Genomic DNA, 21,051 nt, shown 5'->3' with positions numbered 1-21,051 from the left:
CAGCCTCCTGAGTAGCTGGGAGTATAGGCACATGATGCCAGGACGCCCGGCTGATTTTTCTATTTTTAGTAGAGATGGGGTCTCGCTCTTGCTCAGGCAGGTCTCCAACTCCTGAGCTCAAGTGATCCTCCTGCCTTGGCCTCCCAGAGTGCTAGAATTACAGGCGTGAGCCACTGCACCTGGCTGAGTTTTATCTTAATACAATTAAATCAGAATGTCAAACACTTAATCATCTTTCCCCCCTTTTCCTGCTGTCTGGCTATACCATCCTCCTGGCTTTCAGTAGGTACACAAAAGAAGGTTTTTCTTTTTTTTAAAAAACACAGCTCCTTGTTGGAGTAGCTGCGTGCTTTGTTTATTGTAACGGGGGTGCTGAAGGTGAGCGCATGTGTACAGCGCGCTGTGCCCATGGCAGGCAGTGACGAGAGGGCAGGGCCGTGCTCGTGAGCAGAAGCGACACGAGAGCAGATGCTGGATTCGCTCAGTGACACGTGGGTTTTATAGTCTTACATTGTAGAAGACGTTAAACACCTATACTGAAATTCCTGCAGGAAAAAGAACTTACCCCAAGACTGAAAATCTCCAGCGCAGGAGTCGACAGACTTTCCCTGTCAAAACCTAGTAAACATTTTGGGCTTTGAAGGCTCTGCTGTCTTGCTCACAGCTACTCAGCTCTGCTGCTGTAGCACGAAAGCAGCCGTAGATGGTGTGTCAATGAACGAACGTGAGTGGACACCACTAAGACTTCACTCACAGATACTGGCGAGCCAGATTTGACCCCTGGGGTATAGTTTGCTGGCTGCTTCCCTAGCACAGGTGTTGTGGATCTTGCCTGATATTAGAATTATCTGGTGAGCTATACTTTTCTGAAATATCCCCCTGAGTCAGGCCACACTCCAGGCTCATTGGCTCAGTCTCTCGGGTGGAACCCAGATATCTATTTTTTTAAAGCTCCCCAGGTGAGTCCCCTGGTATTTACCTCTCCTTCTCCCTCTGAAATAACTGTCTTTCTTACATGGGTTTTGACTTGCTAGGTGGATGAGCTGTCATGTGAGAGAACCACAGGCTACAGTTGTTTCAACCCTTGGGCTGAACTCTAGCCTCTCTGTCATCCCAGGCTCAGGTCATCCCAGACTGCTGGTGGGGGGGTGGCCTTTGAGACGGGCACAGCTTGACTGTGCCATGTGCTCCCAGGACAGTTGGCAGAAGGCAACACGTGGAATGACGAAAGCTCCGGCTGAGGCATCTGGAGACTTCCTTCCTCGCACCAGCTTTGCTCTAGCCCAGCTCTGGGTCCTTAGGCCTTCCCCTTTCTGGGCCTCCGTTTTCTTTTTTGCAAACAAGCAGGTTTGACTAGATCAATGTTCTCCCAAACTTTCTTACCCTCTGATTTTCACCCTCCAAAAGAAACCTGACATAAAAGCCCAATATACAGAAAAGACAAAAACGGAACTACCATGGATAGACCCGAGTTAGGAGGGGAGGAGTCAGTGCCTGTCGGCTCATCTGCCTCTTCCCCCAGCTGGGGCAGCTCCAATGCATAGTCAAGGAACCCAGGGTTCCAGAAAACATAGCCGGCCTCTCTTATCACATGGCTGGAAACCCAGCCTCCAGTTTCTGATACCAAATGTACTTGCAGTGCCGGTTTGCTGCTTGGACCTGGGTTTCTTTATCAGCATTGAATGAAGGGGCTCTGGTCCTGTCCTACTGTTCCCCCCCTCCCCCCGCCCCCAGTATCCTGACCCCTGAGGGTGGGAGGAGGCTGCAGTGCTCTTGCATGGTTTGGCTGTAGGGCTGCAGGTTTGCCCTGTTTCTAGGCTCTTCCTGGCAGGTTGTAGGCTAAAAGGCATCTTTCTTAGCCTGTCAGGGTGTCTTGCTTTTAATGCTCAGGGGCTTGTAAGTTACAGCATTTCTTTCCTTTGCTCTTTAAGTAGATTATTGTTTTATTTGTTTGTTTGTTTGTTTTCTCTAATAAAATTACATTTTCTTCTTAGCGTCTAGTGGAGATTATATATTAGGAACCAAAACAAACTAAAGAAAACATCTACACACACACGCACAAAAGCCCTGGTAAATATATCCTTTAGGAACAAATGAGCTAATAACTGCTGTTCGCAGCTGTTCAATTGCTCTTCACAGCCTGTGGGATCCCGGGGTGAGTAGGATTGCTGTGGGAGCCATGGATGAAATTGTGCCCCGGGCTGCAGAGGTGCTACCAGAAAAATAGCACCTTGCAGAACACTTAACCTACCTGATGGAATCCGGTAGGAGGTGATCTGGCCCCGAGCCTAGCTCTGTCCCTGGCCTCTCTGAAAACTGGAACCCGGAGCCATTTAGACCCCGAACAAGACCGATAATGATACGTTTCCCTCTCAGAGTCGGAGAAGCCAGCAGTAACCCTTGATTTCAAGCATACCACTCTAGCAACAAGGGTTGCCCAATGATTGTGCCATGTTTGTGGTTTTTCTGGCAGATGTTGAGTTTGCATTTTAAACACACTGTATTTTATACCAACCTGCTCTGTCCATTTTTTTTTGTTTTTAAACCAGAGCAGTTATAGTTAAGATTCCATCAAAATAAGATCATGCACGAGGAGCCCTGACCTTTTCTCGGGCCCTCTGAGTGCCACGTTGGTCTAGCAGAAGGAAGACAGGCTTCGGGATTAAGCACATGTGGCTTTCAGCCCTGGCTCTGCCACAGACTAGCTGGGTGACCCTGAGCGAGTTTCCTAATTCTGTGTTAGGCAATTGTTCCTTTATCTCTAAAATGAGGTGGTAACATTTGTTGACCTCATAGCCTTGTCGTGTGGATTAAATAATAACAAATGTGAAGTTTCCAGTGTAGGCCTCATTGGGAGTGAACATTCCAGAGTGGGCCAGATCATCGGTGGCATTTTTAATGGCAAGGGATCCAGTGCCCAGTGGTGGGTGCTCAGAAGTGGCTGCTGACTCTTCTGGAAAGAGTCGGCTGGAAAGCTCTCTGAGCATCCTTAGAGCTTCATGGTGCCATGGGACCACCCAGCAATGCCAGGGCAGGCCTGAAATGACTTGACATGCCCAACTGAAAGAACCTCCTTTTTGCCACCAAAATATGACATCAAGGCTGCATTCTGGAATATCACCCACTTGTTTCTATTTGTGAGCTCTAAAGTGACAAATGAAAGTTGCTATCTGTAGTTTCCCTGGTTATATGTTTGTTTAAGCAGCCAGTAACCAAAAAGAAGTAGTATGTGAAAGCTCCTAATGGAGCAGGTAGCATAGGAGTAGTTCATGATTATTAAATAAATGAATAATAATGCTGCTTTACCACCTGCTACATTTTTCTTTTCTTTTCTTTTTTAGCTCTAAAACAAATCCTGAAGTCCATAATTACCAGGTAAGATACTGTTTTTAAAGGTTTTCTTAAAGTTTCTAGATTTTCCATAGTGAGTGGACATTATATTTAAAATCAGATATTGAGGAAATAATAACTATGTGTTTTTTGAGAAAATAATAAGGAGAATGCTTTCCTCCTGAGCCCTGCTGCTGCTTGGCCATCTGAACTGGCTGTTTCTCTTAACCTTGACAAGTGTCAGGACATATGTTTAAGTTTCTGGGTGGTCAGACACAACCTCTTAGTGGTGTTCAAGTGAGGCAGCTTTTTGTCAGAGTGTGTCCTAGGCCTAGGGAACATGAGTCCCATGAGACATGCCTCCAGGAAAGGATGTTTTGGTCAAATGTTTGGGAAATGTTGTGTCCTTCATTCCCCTTCTTGGGTTGTACAGTGCCCATTGGAGCATAAAGTACTGAGAAATCCTGCAAGAAAGACATGTGTTTTATTTTTTTTAATCCAGTGTTTCCCCAAAATCATTTGCATCTTGGTCCCTTCCCCCGTAAAAAAACTAGCGTCTCCTCCTTCCTTTTTTTTCTTCGGTGGTGGTGAACCCATTAACATTAATGGGCCAGTAGTAGTTTCTGGAACCCACTTTGTAAAGCACTGCGCTAGGCGAATCACCTACAGAAGGAGCACAGGTACGTTTCGGTGGCTGGTGTTCTGCTCTTTCAGTCTGGCCAACCAGGGACCATGCTCCCACCTGCCTGTCCACCGGGGCTTAGTAGCATGGACGGCGTAGTCCACAGCCCATCCTGGATCAAGCACATCCCTCTCTCTGGCCATTCACAGCCTTCTACCACCTGGCTCCAACTTCTCACTGCTCCCCAGCACACACCATATGTTCAGCTCATAGGGAATTACATAATTGTTGCCCCATTGTTTCTTCCCACTGTTCCCTCGCCTGTGCTTGTCTGCCTGGAAGTCCTTTGTCTCCTGTCAGTACATTAAAACATCTCTCAAAGACCAGCTTGGAAGCCACCTCCTCCACAGTGCCTTCTCTGATCTCGATTGGAAGCCTCCGGCACCACTGGTTCTCTGTCCTGCTGCACATTAAAACCATCTGGCCAGCTTTAAAAAAATAACCAGTGCTTGGGCCTCACTCATGAAAGATTGAAGCAGAAACTCTAGGGGTAGGATCTGGGCACCGGTATAGCCTCTGAGTTCCTATGGTGTTTCTGAGGAGCAGCTGGGCAGGGGACCCTGGATTGGTGATGTGTACCTCACTTCCTAGGTGGTCATCTGTGCTTAGAAGCAGCATACATGTCTAATGACTTCTAACTTGGGGCCAATTCTTGTCCAGCATAGGTATGACTGCCTGAGGGACACTACTCTCCCGGGTTTTCTGCACCTTGTCATCAGTCTGGATTTGACTGTCACAAGTAATGAAGCTATTCCATAAACGATTTCACTTGGGAGCCTTATTCTAATATATCCCCTTTCTTGGTCTTTCATTAGCATAGATATTAATTCCTTAGATGGGGGTGAGATCCCAGTGTACATCCTTGTGAAGTTTCCAAGTTATGTCTCAGAAGAATATTGTGATAATTGATTTCCATACATGAAATCATATCCCCAGTGTGCAGAACCTGGAAATGACATGCGAGTTTGAGGGATTAACAAGTTACAAGGGCTTTGAACTTGGTAGGGGAGAAGTCCGGTTCTTGCTCTCCTTGCCTGCCTTGGGTGCTGGAATCTTCTGCACAGATTGGTTTCTGTTGAAGGATTTTCAGTTGTGAGTTAACTGGAAAATGTTGTAGGGGAAGGGAAAAGTGGTTGATGGGTGATTCGAGCGCAGTGCTTGGGGGAGAGAAAAAATAAAAACAAAGTGTAGCAGCTTAGCACGGCCCCTGCCCTTGCCCCACCAGGCTCTCGGGCGTGTTCTCACAGTGTGTTCTCTGCTTAGAGTGAACATCAAGAGGCGATTGTTGAAATCAAATCTACAGGAACTGTTATCAAGACATTGTTCTCTCAGTATCTTTGGCAGCCACTGGTCTCTTGCACCTTTGCCAGTCTTAGAGGTCCTCTGTTGCTCTGTCAGGGTTTGGGAGGAGATTGGGAAGAGAACATCCTGAGAAACGGCCTGGTCTGCATCTGAATGCCACGAAGCCTTTTCGGGAGGATGGTGTTGCAGCATTTATCTCATTCTGAGTGCGGCAAGGTCAGCCAACTGCAAAGGGTGGATCGCCCTGTTCTCAATGAGGACACTACTGGCATTTGGGGAGGGACAGTTCCTCATTGTTTGGGACTGCCCCTGAAACTATGGGATGTTTAGCTTCCTTTCTCATGACTACACCAGTTGAGAACACCTGGGTTAACATTAAAATACTCTTGACAGTTGAAAATGTAAAAAAGAATTACCAAAGGAGTCTGAGGAAGGGTCTGGAATTTGCTTTTTCCAGGTCTGTGGATAAGGTTCCCAGTGCTGACTGGTGAATCTGATTTGATTGTGTTTGAAAACAGAACAGAACAGAGGGTCCAGTTCTCTTTTGTTGAAGACCCAGTGAGTGGAACCTTGTTTGGGATCTGTGTGATCAAAACACCTGGAATAGTTTGGCTTTGGACAAATCATCTGACCCTGGGGGTTTCTGTAACCCCTAAAAAGAGAAATGTAGAGAGACTGCATCCAGGGGATGCTAACGCTGTGGTCAGTGCTCACACTCTGCTGAGAGGTACTTTCTCCTTTTTCCTGCAGCGTGTCCTTTGGGGGGGCTGCAGACTCAGCTTCCCGACAGACACCTTTGAAGGAGAAAAGAAAGGCCACTGGAATACAGAGCAGGCAGGAAGGGCATCTCAGGTCCATGAAAATTGAATGAGCAGAATTGCTGAGAATTTTCTATACTGGAGAGCCGGCTATTGCTTGTTAGCCAAAGCCACAGGAGAGGGAGAAGGACAGGAAGAAATCATTAAACGAGTAATGGTGGCAAGACTGTAGTGGCGTAAATGTCAGGAGGGCCAAATGTGCCCCGTGGAAAGTTTAGCCTGGAGAAGCTCCGTGACTTCCGGCAACATCTAGGGCCACTGCCCTCTGCAGGCCAGAGTGGACAGGCACCTGCTACCTGGCAGGTGTCATTCACCATGGTCCTTTTGAGAGTCATTGGTCTGGATCTATTTTCTCATCTTAAAATGGGCAGCTTTCTTCCTTCCTGTTTTTTCCTTTCCTCCCTTTCTTCCCTCCCTCCCTCTTTTCTTCTAGTTTTAGCAGGATAATAAGTGCTCTGGATGGATTTTTGTTTGTTTTGGTATTTTGTTTGGAATTACATTTCAGAAAACTATTTTTATTGCTTAAACCAAGGGAGAAAGAAAAAAATTTCACCCACAGCCCTGCTGCCTTACTTAGCGTCCTGATCCCGTCCTTGTCTGTGTGCAGATGTAACTGCTCCACGTGGTCATCGTCATTTTCAGCAGTGACAAAAATCGTTTCTGAAGAGAGAAATTGCCTCCCACTCTCCCCATCTTTCTGGCACCTTCCGCCTGCTCCCTTGGGAGAGATGCATTCAGCCTGTTTTGGACACTCCTGATGGCCTCTTTCAAGGCAGATTCTGTCACCTTCCTTCCGAGGGCAGCTTCCCAGCCTTTGTCAGTGGGGGAAACTCGATGATCCTGGGAAATGCCCACCTCGCAGCCAGGGTTTAGTTACAGCCTTTCTATTCACCAACCCCCTCCCCAGCCCCAGGGAAAGAGACAGTGAATAAAGACCATTGAAATGAAAAGGTCGTCAAATAATCAAGTTTCGTATTTTATTTCTAGCCTCAGTATCATCCTAATATCCACCCCAGCCAGCCCCGATGGCATCCTCACTCTCCAAATGTCAGGTAAGTGCCTGAGCTCACAGAAGCTGTGCCTTCGAAAGCTCTCTTTTTTTCTCCAAGAAAGTTCAGATTCTAGTTAGTTATGAATTGAAGGTCTGCATCCGACACAACTCTCAAGGGTTGCACTGTCACGGCAGAGAGGAATGATTCGCAGAGCAAAGGAAGCTAGTGATGAGTGGGGACTTAACTAAAGGTATGCTCTGTGCAATAAAAAAAAAAAAAAAAGAATTGATTTTTTAAAAACATTCTAACCTCAGATATTTTTGGTTTGGTTTTGTGTTCAAAATGTTACTTAAAATTCCGAAGTAACATTTTCTGTCTTGAGAATTCATTTACTTAAAATGTGACTAAACCTTTGGGATTTTTGTTGTTGTGTTGTTTAAGGATTTTTTTCCCCCCTCAGGGATGGAGGGGTAGAGTTTGCTTTTTGTGGCAATGGATCTTCTAAACCCAGGGGTCAGTAAACTTTTTCTGTAAAGGGCATAATAGTCATTATTTTTGGCTTTGTGGTCACTGTCACAACTACTCAGCTCTGCCATTTTAGCTCGGAAACAGCCATAGACAATCCATAAATGAGCGGCTGCAGCCGTGTTTCAATAAAACCGCTTTACAAATAAACAGTGGGATTGAGTTGTCGTTTACCGACCTTGGCCCTAACCTACCATAATCCTTCCTGAGCCAACTGGCATCTGCTGTACTGTGTTTATAGTTAGGCTTGAAAGTTTTTTTAAGGCTAGCATTGTGAAAGCAAACGTTCCTTTAAGATTTGAATTTTAGATCAGTCTTAATTGGTGTTTATGTGTGAAGCTATTTCAGAAACAGAGTTGGTGAATTCAGCTTGCATAAAGGTGAGGTTGCTTAGCCTTATACTCTTTGAAAAAAGTATGGAGAATGGACTGATGGAAACAAATCCGCTCAGAGCAAGGCAAATAAAAGTTTGTCGGGGATCCTGTAACACAACAATGTGATTTTTATTATAAACACTTGATATTCATGTGACTTTTTAAGCCAGTTAGATTCATGGAGGGATCATTCTGTATTTCAAAGGTAGGTTTTTTTCCAGGCAAGAGAAATGGAAGAGATTTATAGAAGTGCTATTTTTATTAACATTGCTTTTAACAAAGTTTGTACTTATCATTGCCTCCTTTATCATATTGGCTTCTTTCAGAGGCATGACCTAACCTAGCTTTTCCCAGCAGTGGGATTCTGAGGAAAGCTGTAGACAGCTCAGCTCCTCTCTGGGGGGGCTCCGCCACGGGGGCTGTGGGGGGGCTCAGCATCACCTGGGAGCTTGTTACTGCAAGTTCCCAGCCTCTTGGCCAGACCACCTGAATCAGGCTTGGGGGGGGGGGCAGCATTCTGTTTCTCATCAAGCTGTCCAAACACTTTTGGCAAGTGCTGCCTAAGGCATTTACGGTGCACCTTAGCATGATAAAAGCTCTGCGAAGTCTTCTAGTACTTTCCCCAGACTGACTTATCCACGAGACCCCCTTTGAGAAATGATGACTCAGCCATGTACAGAGCTTTGCTCTACTTGGGAGTTGATAGATGATCTGCATTTTAAAAATACTAATGAAAATCCATTAATTTCCGTTTGTAAGCCATCCCCATTCACGTGTTTCATGGTTCCCCCTGCCCATTTCCTTTGTGTATGTGTTGTTTTATTCACATTTCTGAATTTTCTCCCATCCTCCCACTAATCATTCACTCTGCAAACACAACAGGCCATCCATTCAGGATGACAGGTCGCATTGGAAGGCATCGGCCAGTGGAGATGACAGCCCTTTTGATTATGTGCACGACCAGAACCAGAAGAACTTAGGAGGGATGCAGAGTATGATGTATCGAGATAAACTCATGACTGCACTTTGACAGACTGAAGCATCTCACTTCCATTCACCATCATGGTTTCATTGCATCCCATGAAAAGTGTCTTGGCATCACACGGATGTGCTCGTACAAGTGTCCTTTAAGGAGTAGTTCTGAAAGGTGTTTTCAGTGTCCGTGTAAATATTGGAAGATAAACCACCATAGCTAGTGATAATTTACTGTTGACTGCGTTCTCAATAAAATGAAGGTAGTTAAAGGCTCAGGAATCATTTTGATATTCTGATTTTAAAATTGGAGTCAAAGTCTATGTTAACATATTGCTATGTACCTGATAGTCTTTGTTATTTAATTAATGGGACCAAATAAAGCCAGAAAAGCTTAGGAAGATAGTTTGGCACATAGTACTGTCACAGGGATCAAGATTGCTAGGGTCTAGCCTCCTGCATTTTGTGACTTTGGACGGTCACTTCTCCTTGGTTGTCCTCATTTTCTTCATCTAAAAAGAGTGGGTTGAACCAAAGTGATCTCCAAGGTCCTTTCTGACTCTAAAATTCTGTGATTTATTAAAATTTAAATTTCTTTTTAGGCTGGAGATATAAATTCAAACTAAATTCCTCATAAGGAAAACTGCAGTACCCACTTCTTTAACAGGGGATTACTCCTTTCGAAAGCTAAATAAAGTATATAACTTATTAGATGTTATACAGGGAGACTTTGAATTTCATATCTTAGAGCAGTTTAGCCACTTTGAATTTTAGCAATTATACTAATCATAAATTGCATAGCATCTGTTCTGATAGAATTTGCTGCTCGAGTATAATTTTTAATGTCTTAATGATTGGTGCTGCTAACTTGAATGATTTCAGAAGACATAATTGTGAATATACGCTGTCAGAATTGGGGGGTTGGTTTTTCCCCTAGACTTCGCTCTTTTAAAAAGCACCATGCAATTGAGATTCATTTATGGCTCGAATGAAAGCATATAAGGTTTTATTGAAGCTGTGCCAAAGCATTCTGTAGAATATGATAGAATGGGCATTGTCCCAGTCTTTTTATAGAACCAGAAATCAATATGTTGTCTTTTAGGGTAAAGCTTGTACCAAAATATTTATTTCCCCCATTTCAAGCCCTGAGTCAAAACATGTTTTTCCCTTAATAGATAGGCCTGAAATATTTTTCATTAGTATTTTTGTGAAACCAATTCATTTTTCTGCCATTTTTGTATATGTTATTGTAATAGTCCCCATTTCAAGCCCTTTTAAAAATGGTGTTGATATCCTTTGAGATATTTTATTGCTAAAATCTGATCTCTTTTGGTTACCACAAAAATCTATTCAGAAGGAGGGTATCAGCTGCTTACCTTGCACAGCGGAGTTGACCACCTATACACTCTCCCTAAGATATTTGTTTACAGGTTTATTGCATTTTAGCAGATGTTCTGATCCTCAGTATATGTGCTGCATACAAATAAATGTGTTCTGAATCTTTTCATCTTATTGATAACATTTTTACAATTGTGTTTCCAAGGAATAAAGATTATTCTTGCTTTTTTTGGACTCCATCTTCTTTTTATTGATTCTTGCTACTGGCAGAAGTCTCATTTGTGAATGACCTCGGTCATGGAACAGTTGACTTTTGGAAGTTGAAGGTGAGCACTCAGTAAGGTGGCATGGAGCAAGATCATCCTTGAATGAGGCTGCTCTTGGCAAGAGTGGCCTCCTCTTGTAGGCACAGCAACTGAGAGATTTCTTTATCTGAGTCAACACTGGAGAAAGTTGTAGTACCTGGTCACAGGTGCTGAGCAGAGTGAGTGGTGGCAGTGGGGCTTTCTTGATAATAGTCCTATGGTGAAGGTGGTGGGTGTTTGTCCTGGCTACTTTTGATCTTCCTGGCTAGCCAGACCTATGCCTGTGGCCTCCTGGGCATGTGTATGCTATCTAATACCGTCTAATAAATATCTTTCTGCTTAAAGTAACTTGAGTAGATTCTGTTGTCTGCAACCAAGAAGACTAAACTGTGCAAGTTTTTGACATCTTAATTGTTAAATGAAGTATACACATTTCATTCCTTAACTTAGTGGATCTTTCTCTACTGCATTTGGCAGCTTTGGTCTTCTTAACAGCCTCCTCTTCTGCCACCCTATTGAATATTGGCGTTTTCTAAGAGTCTCTCCTCTGCCCACTGCTTTTCTCACTTATCATTCTGTCATGATTGTATAATGCCATTGACTCTGAAACCATTATCTCTAACTCACATGACTCCTATAAGTTTTTAGATTGACATTTCAACTTCAGTAATCCTGTGTACACTTCATACTCTACATATCAGAAATCGAATTTGTCATCTTCTCCCCCAACCCACTCCACTCTGCACCATAAAAACAACTTTTCTTCTGCCGGAATTCTCTCTTTTTCACTCATAGTAAGAATGTACACACCATCCATAACTCTTCTGCTTTTCACCACCCACATCCAGGCAGTGCCCAGGTCTGTTCAACTCTGCCTCCTTGTTATTTGTGCTTAGCCCTTCTCTCTTCTCACCAACACTGATCTCGTAGCAGCATCTTTTCTCCACAGTGCCCTTGCTGGTCTCCCTGGCTCCAGTCTGTGCTGACGGGCTCATTCTCCTCTCAGTCACTAGGGCGATCTTTCTGAAACACTTTCTGACTGTGCCATTGTGATGCTTGACATCACCCACAGGATGAAGTCCAAGGCCCTCTCTATGGAATTCCCCTGCTCTGTTTCCATCCTATTGCCCTACCATATTTCCCCCATTTCTCACCCTCCTGTTTAAAAATCCTACAATGCCAAACTGCTTGTAGATCCTGGCATGCGCCGCACCCTGCTGTTACTCACATCTGTGCCTTTGCAAATAGTGTTCCTTCTGCCTAGGATTCTGTCACTCCCATTCCCTTCCTCCAACTCCTGTTCATTTCTTAAACCTCTGCTCAGCCATCATCTTCTCCCAGGGACTCTCTGACAGTCCCCACCTCTGCAAATTGGGTTAATTTCTGTGTTCCACTACTACCTCCTCCCCTCCCACCCCCACATACCACAACGTCGCACTCATGACTTTTTATTAAAACGGGCTCTTTTGTTCATCTCATCCTGAAGCCTGTATGCTCCTCAAGTCTGAATTGTGTGTGGTTTGCCTTTGTTCCCTGGTGCTTGACATAGCAGGTGCTCGATGAATGGAGTAAATGGATAATTCCACATTCACTCAAAAGGAAATGTCTAACCAGATACCAGGCAGTAATATGTCATCTCTGGGCTGGTCTGAAGGTGTCTGAACAACCTTATCTAGTCTGGGGGCACCATTTTTTGAGTAGGACATTGACCGCCATGTTATTTCTGGATTCAGTTTCATCATCTGAATGTTATTCAGTGTGTCAACAGTGTTCTCATTTGAGGCATTGGTATCATATGGAGCACGGTAGAGGATAGTCCAGTCATATGACATTGGACACCCTAGTAGGTTGACATTGATCCACACTAATATATAGGGGCCAACAGCCAAATGCTGTGCTTCACATTGTACACATGTCACTTCACTTGGTCTTCCTGACTGTTCTGTGAGGTGGATGGTATCCTCTTTTCATAGATGGGGAAGCTCAGGCTTAGGATTTAACCAAGCAACTTGTACACAGCCATGCAGCCAGTAAGTGGTAAGTCGGAATCTGACCCCAGAGCCTGTGTTCTCAACCCTTGTGCTCTGTGGCCTCTTACTGCTAATCATTCCACCATTTGTGACCCTGTTGGTCCACTCCTCCATGAGATTTAGGTTCTGTTAAACAGCTCTCTCCACTGAAATATAGTTATGAACTAGAGAGCCACCCACTCCATCCAGCCATCTATAACCCTGTTCACCTCTGTTACCCTCTCAGCGCCACCACCAGTAGTTACTGTCCATGCAACCCCCATCAGTGGCCTAGTAACCATATTCCCTCTACCACCATCACCACCACCCGTGATCTAGTAACTGTCCACACCTCCCCATACACCAGTGGCTAATGACCCTGTCTATCACCTGTGATCTAATAACCCTGTTTACCTCCTCCCCAAACACACTCCCCTCCAGTGGTCCAGTAACCCTCTCCACACCTCCCCACCCTCACCTGATTCTAAGAATCCCATCCATGCAGGCATCATTCAACAACAGTCCCATTTTCAAAAGAGCAGAGATTGAGCATTATTTGTTTTCAGTAAACCACTCCTCATCTGAGATGATTCACTCTACTGCTTCCTTCCAAAGAGCTCACAAACTAATAATTTCTTCTGGATTATAACTTGCCAGTAAAATCAAGCTCACTATTGCATAACTAATGGAATTAACTTTTTACATTTTTGAAACTTGGATATTTGCTGGCCTTCTCTCATCCATTCACATTGCTGTGGTCCCTCAGAACATCTGACAGTGAGTTGACAGTGTCGTCGCAATGATGGGATTCGTGTGGGCCAGAAGTCTTCAAATCCTGCCAGGTAATTACCTTGGCCTTCAAAGCCCTCTGGCCTATTTCATTCCTTGGCCTGCTGTTTCTACTGAAGATGGTGCTCCTTAGCGGCAAAGATGGAGGAGTATGGACGCTGTGGGAGCTCCTCTTTGTCTTTCTTGCCTGTTAATATTGCACCACCTTCCAGGTTGGTGACTCCAGCCTCCTGGGTCCTTCTCTGAACACAACTAATGACAGAGCCTTTTTGTCGCTCTTGACTCTGCAACTTTTAACCAAAATCTGAGCTCATCAAAGAACTCTCTGAGCAACCATATTGATCCCTTCAGATCAATATTTCTCAAACTTACAGCTCTAAGTCAATTCCCAGGCTGACCAAGTCTTCCACACATACCAGGTAAATGCCTGAAATTGGCCCAGGATGATTCTTCTCCACCATTTCGCTGCAGGAGGCAACAGGTGCAGAGGTGAGGCATGAGGGCACAGAGAGGGAAAATAGCAAGGTGCTATTAAAGGAAAGTCCCCAGCACATAAAAAATAGCACATTTTAAGAAGCCCCTAGGGTATCTGAAAGACAGACAAAGTGAAATTGACATTCAACTAAGCCTTAGAAAAAGAAATCCTCAATAATTCTGCAATAGGCCCACTTCCCCCAAAATTAGGGGGGCAAAGAATGACTTGGATAGATTATTATTACTTTTTGAGGCAGAGTCTCACTCTGTTATCTAGAGTGCCGTGGCATCAGCCTAGCTCACAGCAACCTCAAACTCCTGGGCTCAAGCGATCCTCCTGCCTCAGCCTCCTGTAGCTGGGACTATAGGCATGTGCCACCATGCCCAGCTAATTTTTTTCTATGTATTTTTAGTTGGCCAATTAATTTCTTTCTATTTTTAGTAGAGATGGGGGTCTCGGTTTTTGCTCAGGCTGGTTTCAAACTCCTGACCTTGAGTGATCCACCTGCCTCGGCCTCCCAGAGTGCTATGATTACAGGCGTGAGCCACTGCGCCCAGCCTTGGGCAGATTATTAAAAGTGTGGGTTGCTGGGCTCTGAGTGGTCAGGGGTGAGATCTAAGAACCTACATTTTGGTTTTTTTTCAAACAATCATTACTGGAGAGCCCAAGGTGGGTGGGACAGGACCTCACTAGAAAAGGAAGGTTGTGTATCTTGCTTTAATGGCTCACTTTTAACTCTCATCAGAGGCTGGCTCTGTGATGTTAAGTAAATGGATAAGACAGCGTAATAAGTAGCTTGATCTGTGTGCTCAGCATGGTCTCGCACTTCTTAGGCCCAAAGTAAATCAGAAGAATGTGAGAATTCTCACGGTTTCTTATGTGGCTTTAATTTCATCACTAAACATGCCCCGCCCCCCAACCTATCAAACCAAGTCTATGTCATTGTTCTGCCCTCCTCACTCCAGAAGCAAAGCGCTAGTGAATTCCAGCTGCTGGAGAAGATGGGGTATGTGCACACTGGCCTGAGCACCTGTACCAAGGTTAGAGCCCACAGTAGGGAAGCAGGTGTAAGTTTGCAGAAGCAAAACAGCAGGACATTGCCAGCCAGATGAGAAGAGGACTAGGGAGTCCACAGTCCGGTGTTTTGATGTTGAAGGCAAGAGCCCTATAGTTCTCTGACTGGGTGAAATCTGAAAGTTTGGAATTTCCCTCAGTTTGAATCCAGCTTTGGTACTTACTACCTGTGTAACTTCTGTATGCCTCATTTTCCACATCCCCAAATGGAATTTACCAATATCTCACTGTGAGGGGAATTAAATGGCATTATGTACATAAGGCACTTTGCCCAGTGTTTGATGCTAGCTGGTAAGAATTTTTGGTGGTTTTTGAGATGTAAGGCCTTAGCTGTCCATGTGGACAGAAATAGGCCAAGGAGATTCAAAGTCTAGCTCAAGAAATGGTCTGTCTCATAGGTTGATGGCTTAAGATGTATATTCTAAATTTAACAATGGAAAGGGATATTTGGTTCCAAAGGAAAGATCAGATGGAAGAGGGTTAACACAATACATAAAGACACAGCCCTTTGAAACCCTAACAAACTAAGAGCAGAAACACCATGGGGATCTTTTGAAAGGGAATAAAAAGAAATAGAAATGGTATTTCTGTCTGAAAATACTAGGAAGTAACTGTCCGAGTGGAATGTAGACAATGCTTTCCCCTCTGCAAATGGCAGAATTGGCACCGAGTGAGGAATTGGTGAAACTGCCGAGAATCCATTCTGCTGGTACAATTGGGATTCAAAAGTTTGGCGAATTGATACAGAGCATCTGCTTGGTTCCCAACTTGTCTAATTTGGGATTTCATCTTAGATGAAGCAGAGGAAGCTTTTAACTATTAGGAGACTGAGTAGAAAGAGTAATAAAAGGAACCACTGTGTTTTTTTGTTACTTTTTAAAAATAGGTAATACAGATAGTGGTAAAAATTCAAACTAAAAGTTACTTTTCCTTTCCATCTTCTTATTCCCTAGTTCTCTCCCAAGGCAAACATTGTTAGCATTTCTTCTGTCAATCTAGAGCTATTCTGCGTATAAACAAGCACATATATTTATTTAACCAATCAATATTGATGGACATTTAAGCTGCATGAACTCCCTGAAGTTATAAGTGTGCTGCCATTCTTGAACATTCTGTTTGTGCACCTGAACAAATCTATCTGTGGAATAAATTCCCTAGAAATAGAATCACTAGGTCAAAAGGTATGTGCATGTGTAATTTGGATATTGCCTAACCAAATTTCCCTCCAAAGATACTCTACATTCCTATCTCTGTCTCTCTGTCTCTCTGTCTCTCTCTCTCTCTCTCTCTCTCACACACACACACACACACACACACACACACACACACCAGCAATTATGACAATGCCTCTTTGACCTCACAGGAAGCAAGCGCATAGCCTTTGCTAGTTTTTTTGTTTTTTTTTAACTTTTGTTTGTCTGCTGGATAAAACCCAGAATTTCCATTTTAATTACATTTTTCTCTGAGCAAGGCTGCACACCTTTTCATCTGAATGCCATTTATTTGTTTTCTGTGAACTGTCTGAAACCCCTATTCTTGAGTCATGCTCTTTAATAAAGATCAGGCTGATGAAGTACAATTAACTGTGTCATCTTAGCATTTATATTAATAGTAGGGAAGAAAGGGAAAGCTGGGAAGAGTTGATATTTAGACATTTTTTGATTGTAGACTTCCAGAAGTTTAGGTAACCATCAGCATGATACCACCCTGGAGAACTGAAAAGGGCATATTGGGCAACATTAAAATAGCCAGAATAAGGCCAGGCTGGGTGGCTCATGCCTGTAATCCTAGCACTCTGGGAGGCTGAGGCAGGCGGATTGTTTGAGCTCAGGAGTTGGAGACCAGCCTGAGCCAAGAGCAAGACCCCATCTTTACTAAAAAAATAGAAATTAGCTAGACAACTAAAAGTGTGTGTGTGTGTGTATATATATATATATATATATATATATATATATATATATATATATATGTATATATTTTTAGCCAGGCATGGTGGCGCATGCCTATAGTCCCAGCAACTAGAGAGGCTGAGGCTGTAGGATTGCTTGAGCTCAGGAGTTTGAGGTTGCTGTGAGCTAGGCTGATGCCACAGCACTCTAGCCCGGGCAACAGAGTGAAACTCTGTCTCAAAAAAAAAAAAAAAAAAAAAAAAAAAAGCCAGAATAAAAGAATTAATTTTGTTTCCAAATTATTCCAGATCCTGAGATTTCTAAAATCTGTTTTCTTTCCTGTCTGGGAGTTTATTGAGAACTTTCCACTCAGACTTCCTAAATACCCACTCAGATATGGTGAATTTTCCTGGTGCATTGGACCAAGGAAGGACAGATTTAGTTACAATTAAAGTTCTAATATATTGGATCTAAAATCATAGCCACATCCCAAGAATCACCTGTGGTTTTATTGGAGGAAAGGCCGCAGAATTTAAAACACCAAAACTGCTATAGCCTAGGCGATCCACTGAGAAGGGTTAGAATAATTAGAGGAACATCCCCGTAGGCTCATGTCGTAAGAAACCCGCAGAAACCTACCTAATCATCACCCCCTCCTGAACGGTGAGTGATTTAAACATCCACTTTCTGCAGCTGAGGCCTGCCTCTAAAGCAGAGGAGTTGCTATGCTAACGGCTCCACCAGCTTCATTTCACGGCTGAGTAATGGACATTATCTATATTAAAGGCAATTAAACCAACAAGTCCTTAAAATTAGCCCAGTGTATGGCCCCAGAGGCTAACTAAGGATGTTTATAATAGAAACTTCTGAGAAACCTAGAAGAATTGGGGGACAGAGAGAGGATCATTTGAGGAGATTTTTAAAGCACTAATGAATACCAAAATAAATTAATCCTCATCTATATCACCCCAGAAACACACACCCAGTTTTTAGCTCCAACTCCAGCACACACTGGTATCTTATGCAATTAGAGTGTCTAAAACCTACTCTTAACAGATTATACATTTTATTCATCTAACCTAAACTACATTCTGGAATGAATAATGTTTTAATTTCGTTCATTCAGTGAGTTGGATGGTGTCTAGGGAGTGGAAAAATAACACTCCCAGCTCATGCCTCAATCTTCCAGAGCTCTGCCAGGGCACAACAGTTGATAAAGAATATGGCTATTTAGACATTATTTTACGCACTCAGCTCTCATGACAGTGATTATTTTGTCTTGCTGTTCCTTCAGGGCTCCCGTAGGATACCATTTGGATGCATTTAAAGCAGTGGTTGGGGGCAAGTCTGTTAATGCTGTTGCCCACCTGAAAAAAGAAAAATGCATCTTCATTTACAGGAAAAAATGAGGATACTGGGACACGGAAATGAGAGGCCAAAAAAATCTGTAAGAAACTCAGAAGGGAAAGCACTGTTAGACTTATTAGAAGTGAGTGCTGTAAAGAAAAACAATTGTATTTGTGTCTTTTTTTTTTCTTTTTTAAGACAGGAAAAAGATTGAATAAACTCTTAGTCATGAGCCTCTGAGCAAAAATGAACTTAGGAAATAGTCTCTGGCCTCAGATCTTGAAATTGATCTGAAATTATTAACATCCCAGGTCTCACCATGAAATTATAGAGCCCCTCCTCACTGCCTCTAAGCACCTTAGTGGCACACATGTGTGTGTGCACACACACACTCATGACAACACACACAGTGAGAAAGCCATCATAAAACTCAGCAAGAATAACATCCAGACAAATGGACTTCCTGGCAGAAAACTTTTAAGACCTGCTTACAGCCATTCATTGGAATCATTTGATAGCAGTTCACCAAAGAAGAATTCCAAACTCAGTGATGGAGGCACATATCCTACCCTAGTTCATGAAGGACAGAGGCCCGGGCACTGTTGAACACTAAAGGCTGTCATCACTCTTTAGGATGTGGAATATGTCACTACAGTTTGGCAGAGACTAAATGATGTAGTAAGGAACAACTAGGGAATCCATGACCAAAGTGCAACTTTTATGAATAGCTATTTGATAAATTAGCTAAGGAGAATTAAAACTGAATGTACTAAAACTAATTCATTAAGCCAATATCTGCTATGCTTCTATACTGTGCCGAGTACTGGTATGTTGAAGAAGACATCCTCTTTGGCCCCAGGTAGCTGGTAAACTCATCAGAACCAGAGCTTCCAATCTAGTATGGATTCATCTGTCACCTGTGCTAACACTGGCATTGTTGGGAAAGTTGATTGCTTGGAAAATTTATTGAAAGAAATATGAATTGGAAAATGTTTCTGCCAATTAGCAGTCTATACAAAGGAATCTAAACCATGCCAAAAAAAAAACAAAACATAATTTTGACCTTTTCAGACAAAAGTAAGGTAGAGTCATATTTCTCTCTAGTCTTTTTTAAAAAATAAAACCACTAAGTTACTGTAAGAAATCATCCCTAATTAATAGAACTAACATTCATAATGTGTCACGTTTCTAAGATGTTGATACAATTTTCTTCTGAAACCCATTATGAAAAAAGTACAGTTTTCCAATTATATACTCTACTTACTGCCAAATAGTATGCTTGCACTGAATTCAATAAGAACTTGTAACAATATGTTGGTCTGTTTAGTCTCTACTAAATTAAAATTGAAATAAGTGACAGGTATCTTGGAAACCAGGATGAATAAATGCACTTTCTCTCATCTTTCAGTTGGACATTGCACAGATCAAATTATATCATTGAGCTGTAGTTCCTGGAATATATAAATGCTTAATGTCCAAAAACTGCACTGTCTGCAGCCCAGATAAGTGAAGTGAGTTACCTAAGGTCACATAGCCAAACAGCAGCAAAGCCAAAGCTAAATGCCAACCAGCATTCCTTTTCTGTCATTAGACTGCTTCTTTCATCCAAATGGCAAAGCAGTGTTGCTTGGCATTTAAGAGAGCCCAGCGCTCTAGGGTCAGTTTGCCTGGATTCAAACCCCTGCTGTGCCATTTGCTAGCTGTGTGACTTTGGGAAAGTTACTTAGTCTTTCTGTTCTTCTTTCCTTATCTTATAAAATAAGGATAATAATAACCTTTCTTCAAATGGTTGTTGGAGGATTAAATAAGTTAACTGACGGTACAGTGCCGGACACTCCAAAATGTTGGCTTTTTTCCCCCCTCTGTGAATATTTAAAGAGCATGATTAATGCACCGGTGTTCAGTTAGGAGGTATGATTCTGGCTGCACCATCTGCTGTAAAAACAGTACTTTAGCGGATTCTGCTAAGAGAGTCGCAGGTGGAGAGCCACACACAGTTCTGGGCAAATGGGTTAGGTATGGACTGGTGGCAGTGCTTCCCGACCCTTGCTTGTGCTTGGCACACATAGGAAGTGATGTATTTGTACAGCACACTGGGGTGAGCAGACAAAGCTGCTTGAGGCTCCAGGCTCCCCAGGTCCTGTCTGCTTACAGGACTGGGAGAATAAATGGCTCAGCCCACTTGCAGCCTTTCTGTGGGTTATCAGCTGGGAAGCTTTACTGAGATCTTTGTCAGCATATCACAGATCCTTTACTTCTGAATAGGAATATGGAATTGACCCACATAGGCTGTACGTAAAACAGGAACCAGTTTGTCCCAACCAGCTCCTCTGACAGGTGTTTGGAGAATGTGTATGCTGCCTGGGTCTACCATGCAGGCTAAATAGATGCTGATCCCGCCTCCAGGAACCCCGCCTTGGAGTTCAGACACAAGACGTGAATAGGTCAAAGAGTCTAAATACAGGCAGCACATGGTAAGTGTGCAGTGAGCAATGCAGACAAGATGCTGGGGACTCTGGATAGGGGAGGTTTGTTGTGTTTTGCTGAGAGAGACATCAGGCTGGCACAGTATCTATGGGGGACTTCTTGGCCATCCAGACATTGGCATTCTGCTAAAAGCAGAGAATCAATCTGTTGTTTTCTTGGCCTTTCTGCCTGATGATTTGGTTGTATAGAAGGTAGAAGAAATACTGCAGATATTAACTTGTTAGAATTCTGATCAGCAAGGAAAACTAGGATGGAAATGTGTAAGTGACAAGATCCTTGGAGGAAAATAAGCCTAATATCTTGGAATCTTTAATATGAAATGAATGAAATTCAGGATTTTATC

At 43.2% G+C, this 21,051-nt stretch overlaps 1 protein-coding gene across 3 annotated transcripts in view; it reads left to right on the top strand.

The window, feature by feature from the left end:
- The window catches only part of EPB41L4B (erythrocyte membrane protein band 4.1 like 4B), a 136,424-nt gene that overhangs the window by 62,599 nt on the left and 52,774 nt on the right, over positions 1-21,051 (top strand). For 2 of the 3 annotated variants that reach the window (XM_020289422.2, XM_076008908.1), the window contains exons 14-15: positions 3,342-3,375; positions 7,120-7,184. In XM_020289422.2, coding sequence (XP_020145011.2) covers positions 3,342-3,375; positions 7,120-7,184 — 99 coding nt within the window. Of the gene's footprint in view, positions 1-3,341; positions 3,376-7,119; positions 7,185-8,905; positions 10,562-21,051 lie in introns of those variants that run through there. The other variant, XM_076008909.1, reaches the window with a different exon arrangement.

The sequence above is a fragment of the Microcebus murinus genome, chromosome 12, assembly GCF_040939455.1.
Source record: "Microcebus murinus isolate Inina chromosome 12, M.murinus_Inina_mat1.0, whole genome shotgun sequence".
Taxonomy (NCBI): domain Eukaryota; kingdom Metazoa; phylum Chordata; class Mammalia; order Primates; family Cheirogaleidae; genus Microcebus; species Microcebus murinus.
The sequence above is the reverse complement of the archived record's forward strand: the minus strand, read 5'-3'. Positions and strand labels throughout refer to the sequence as shown.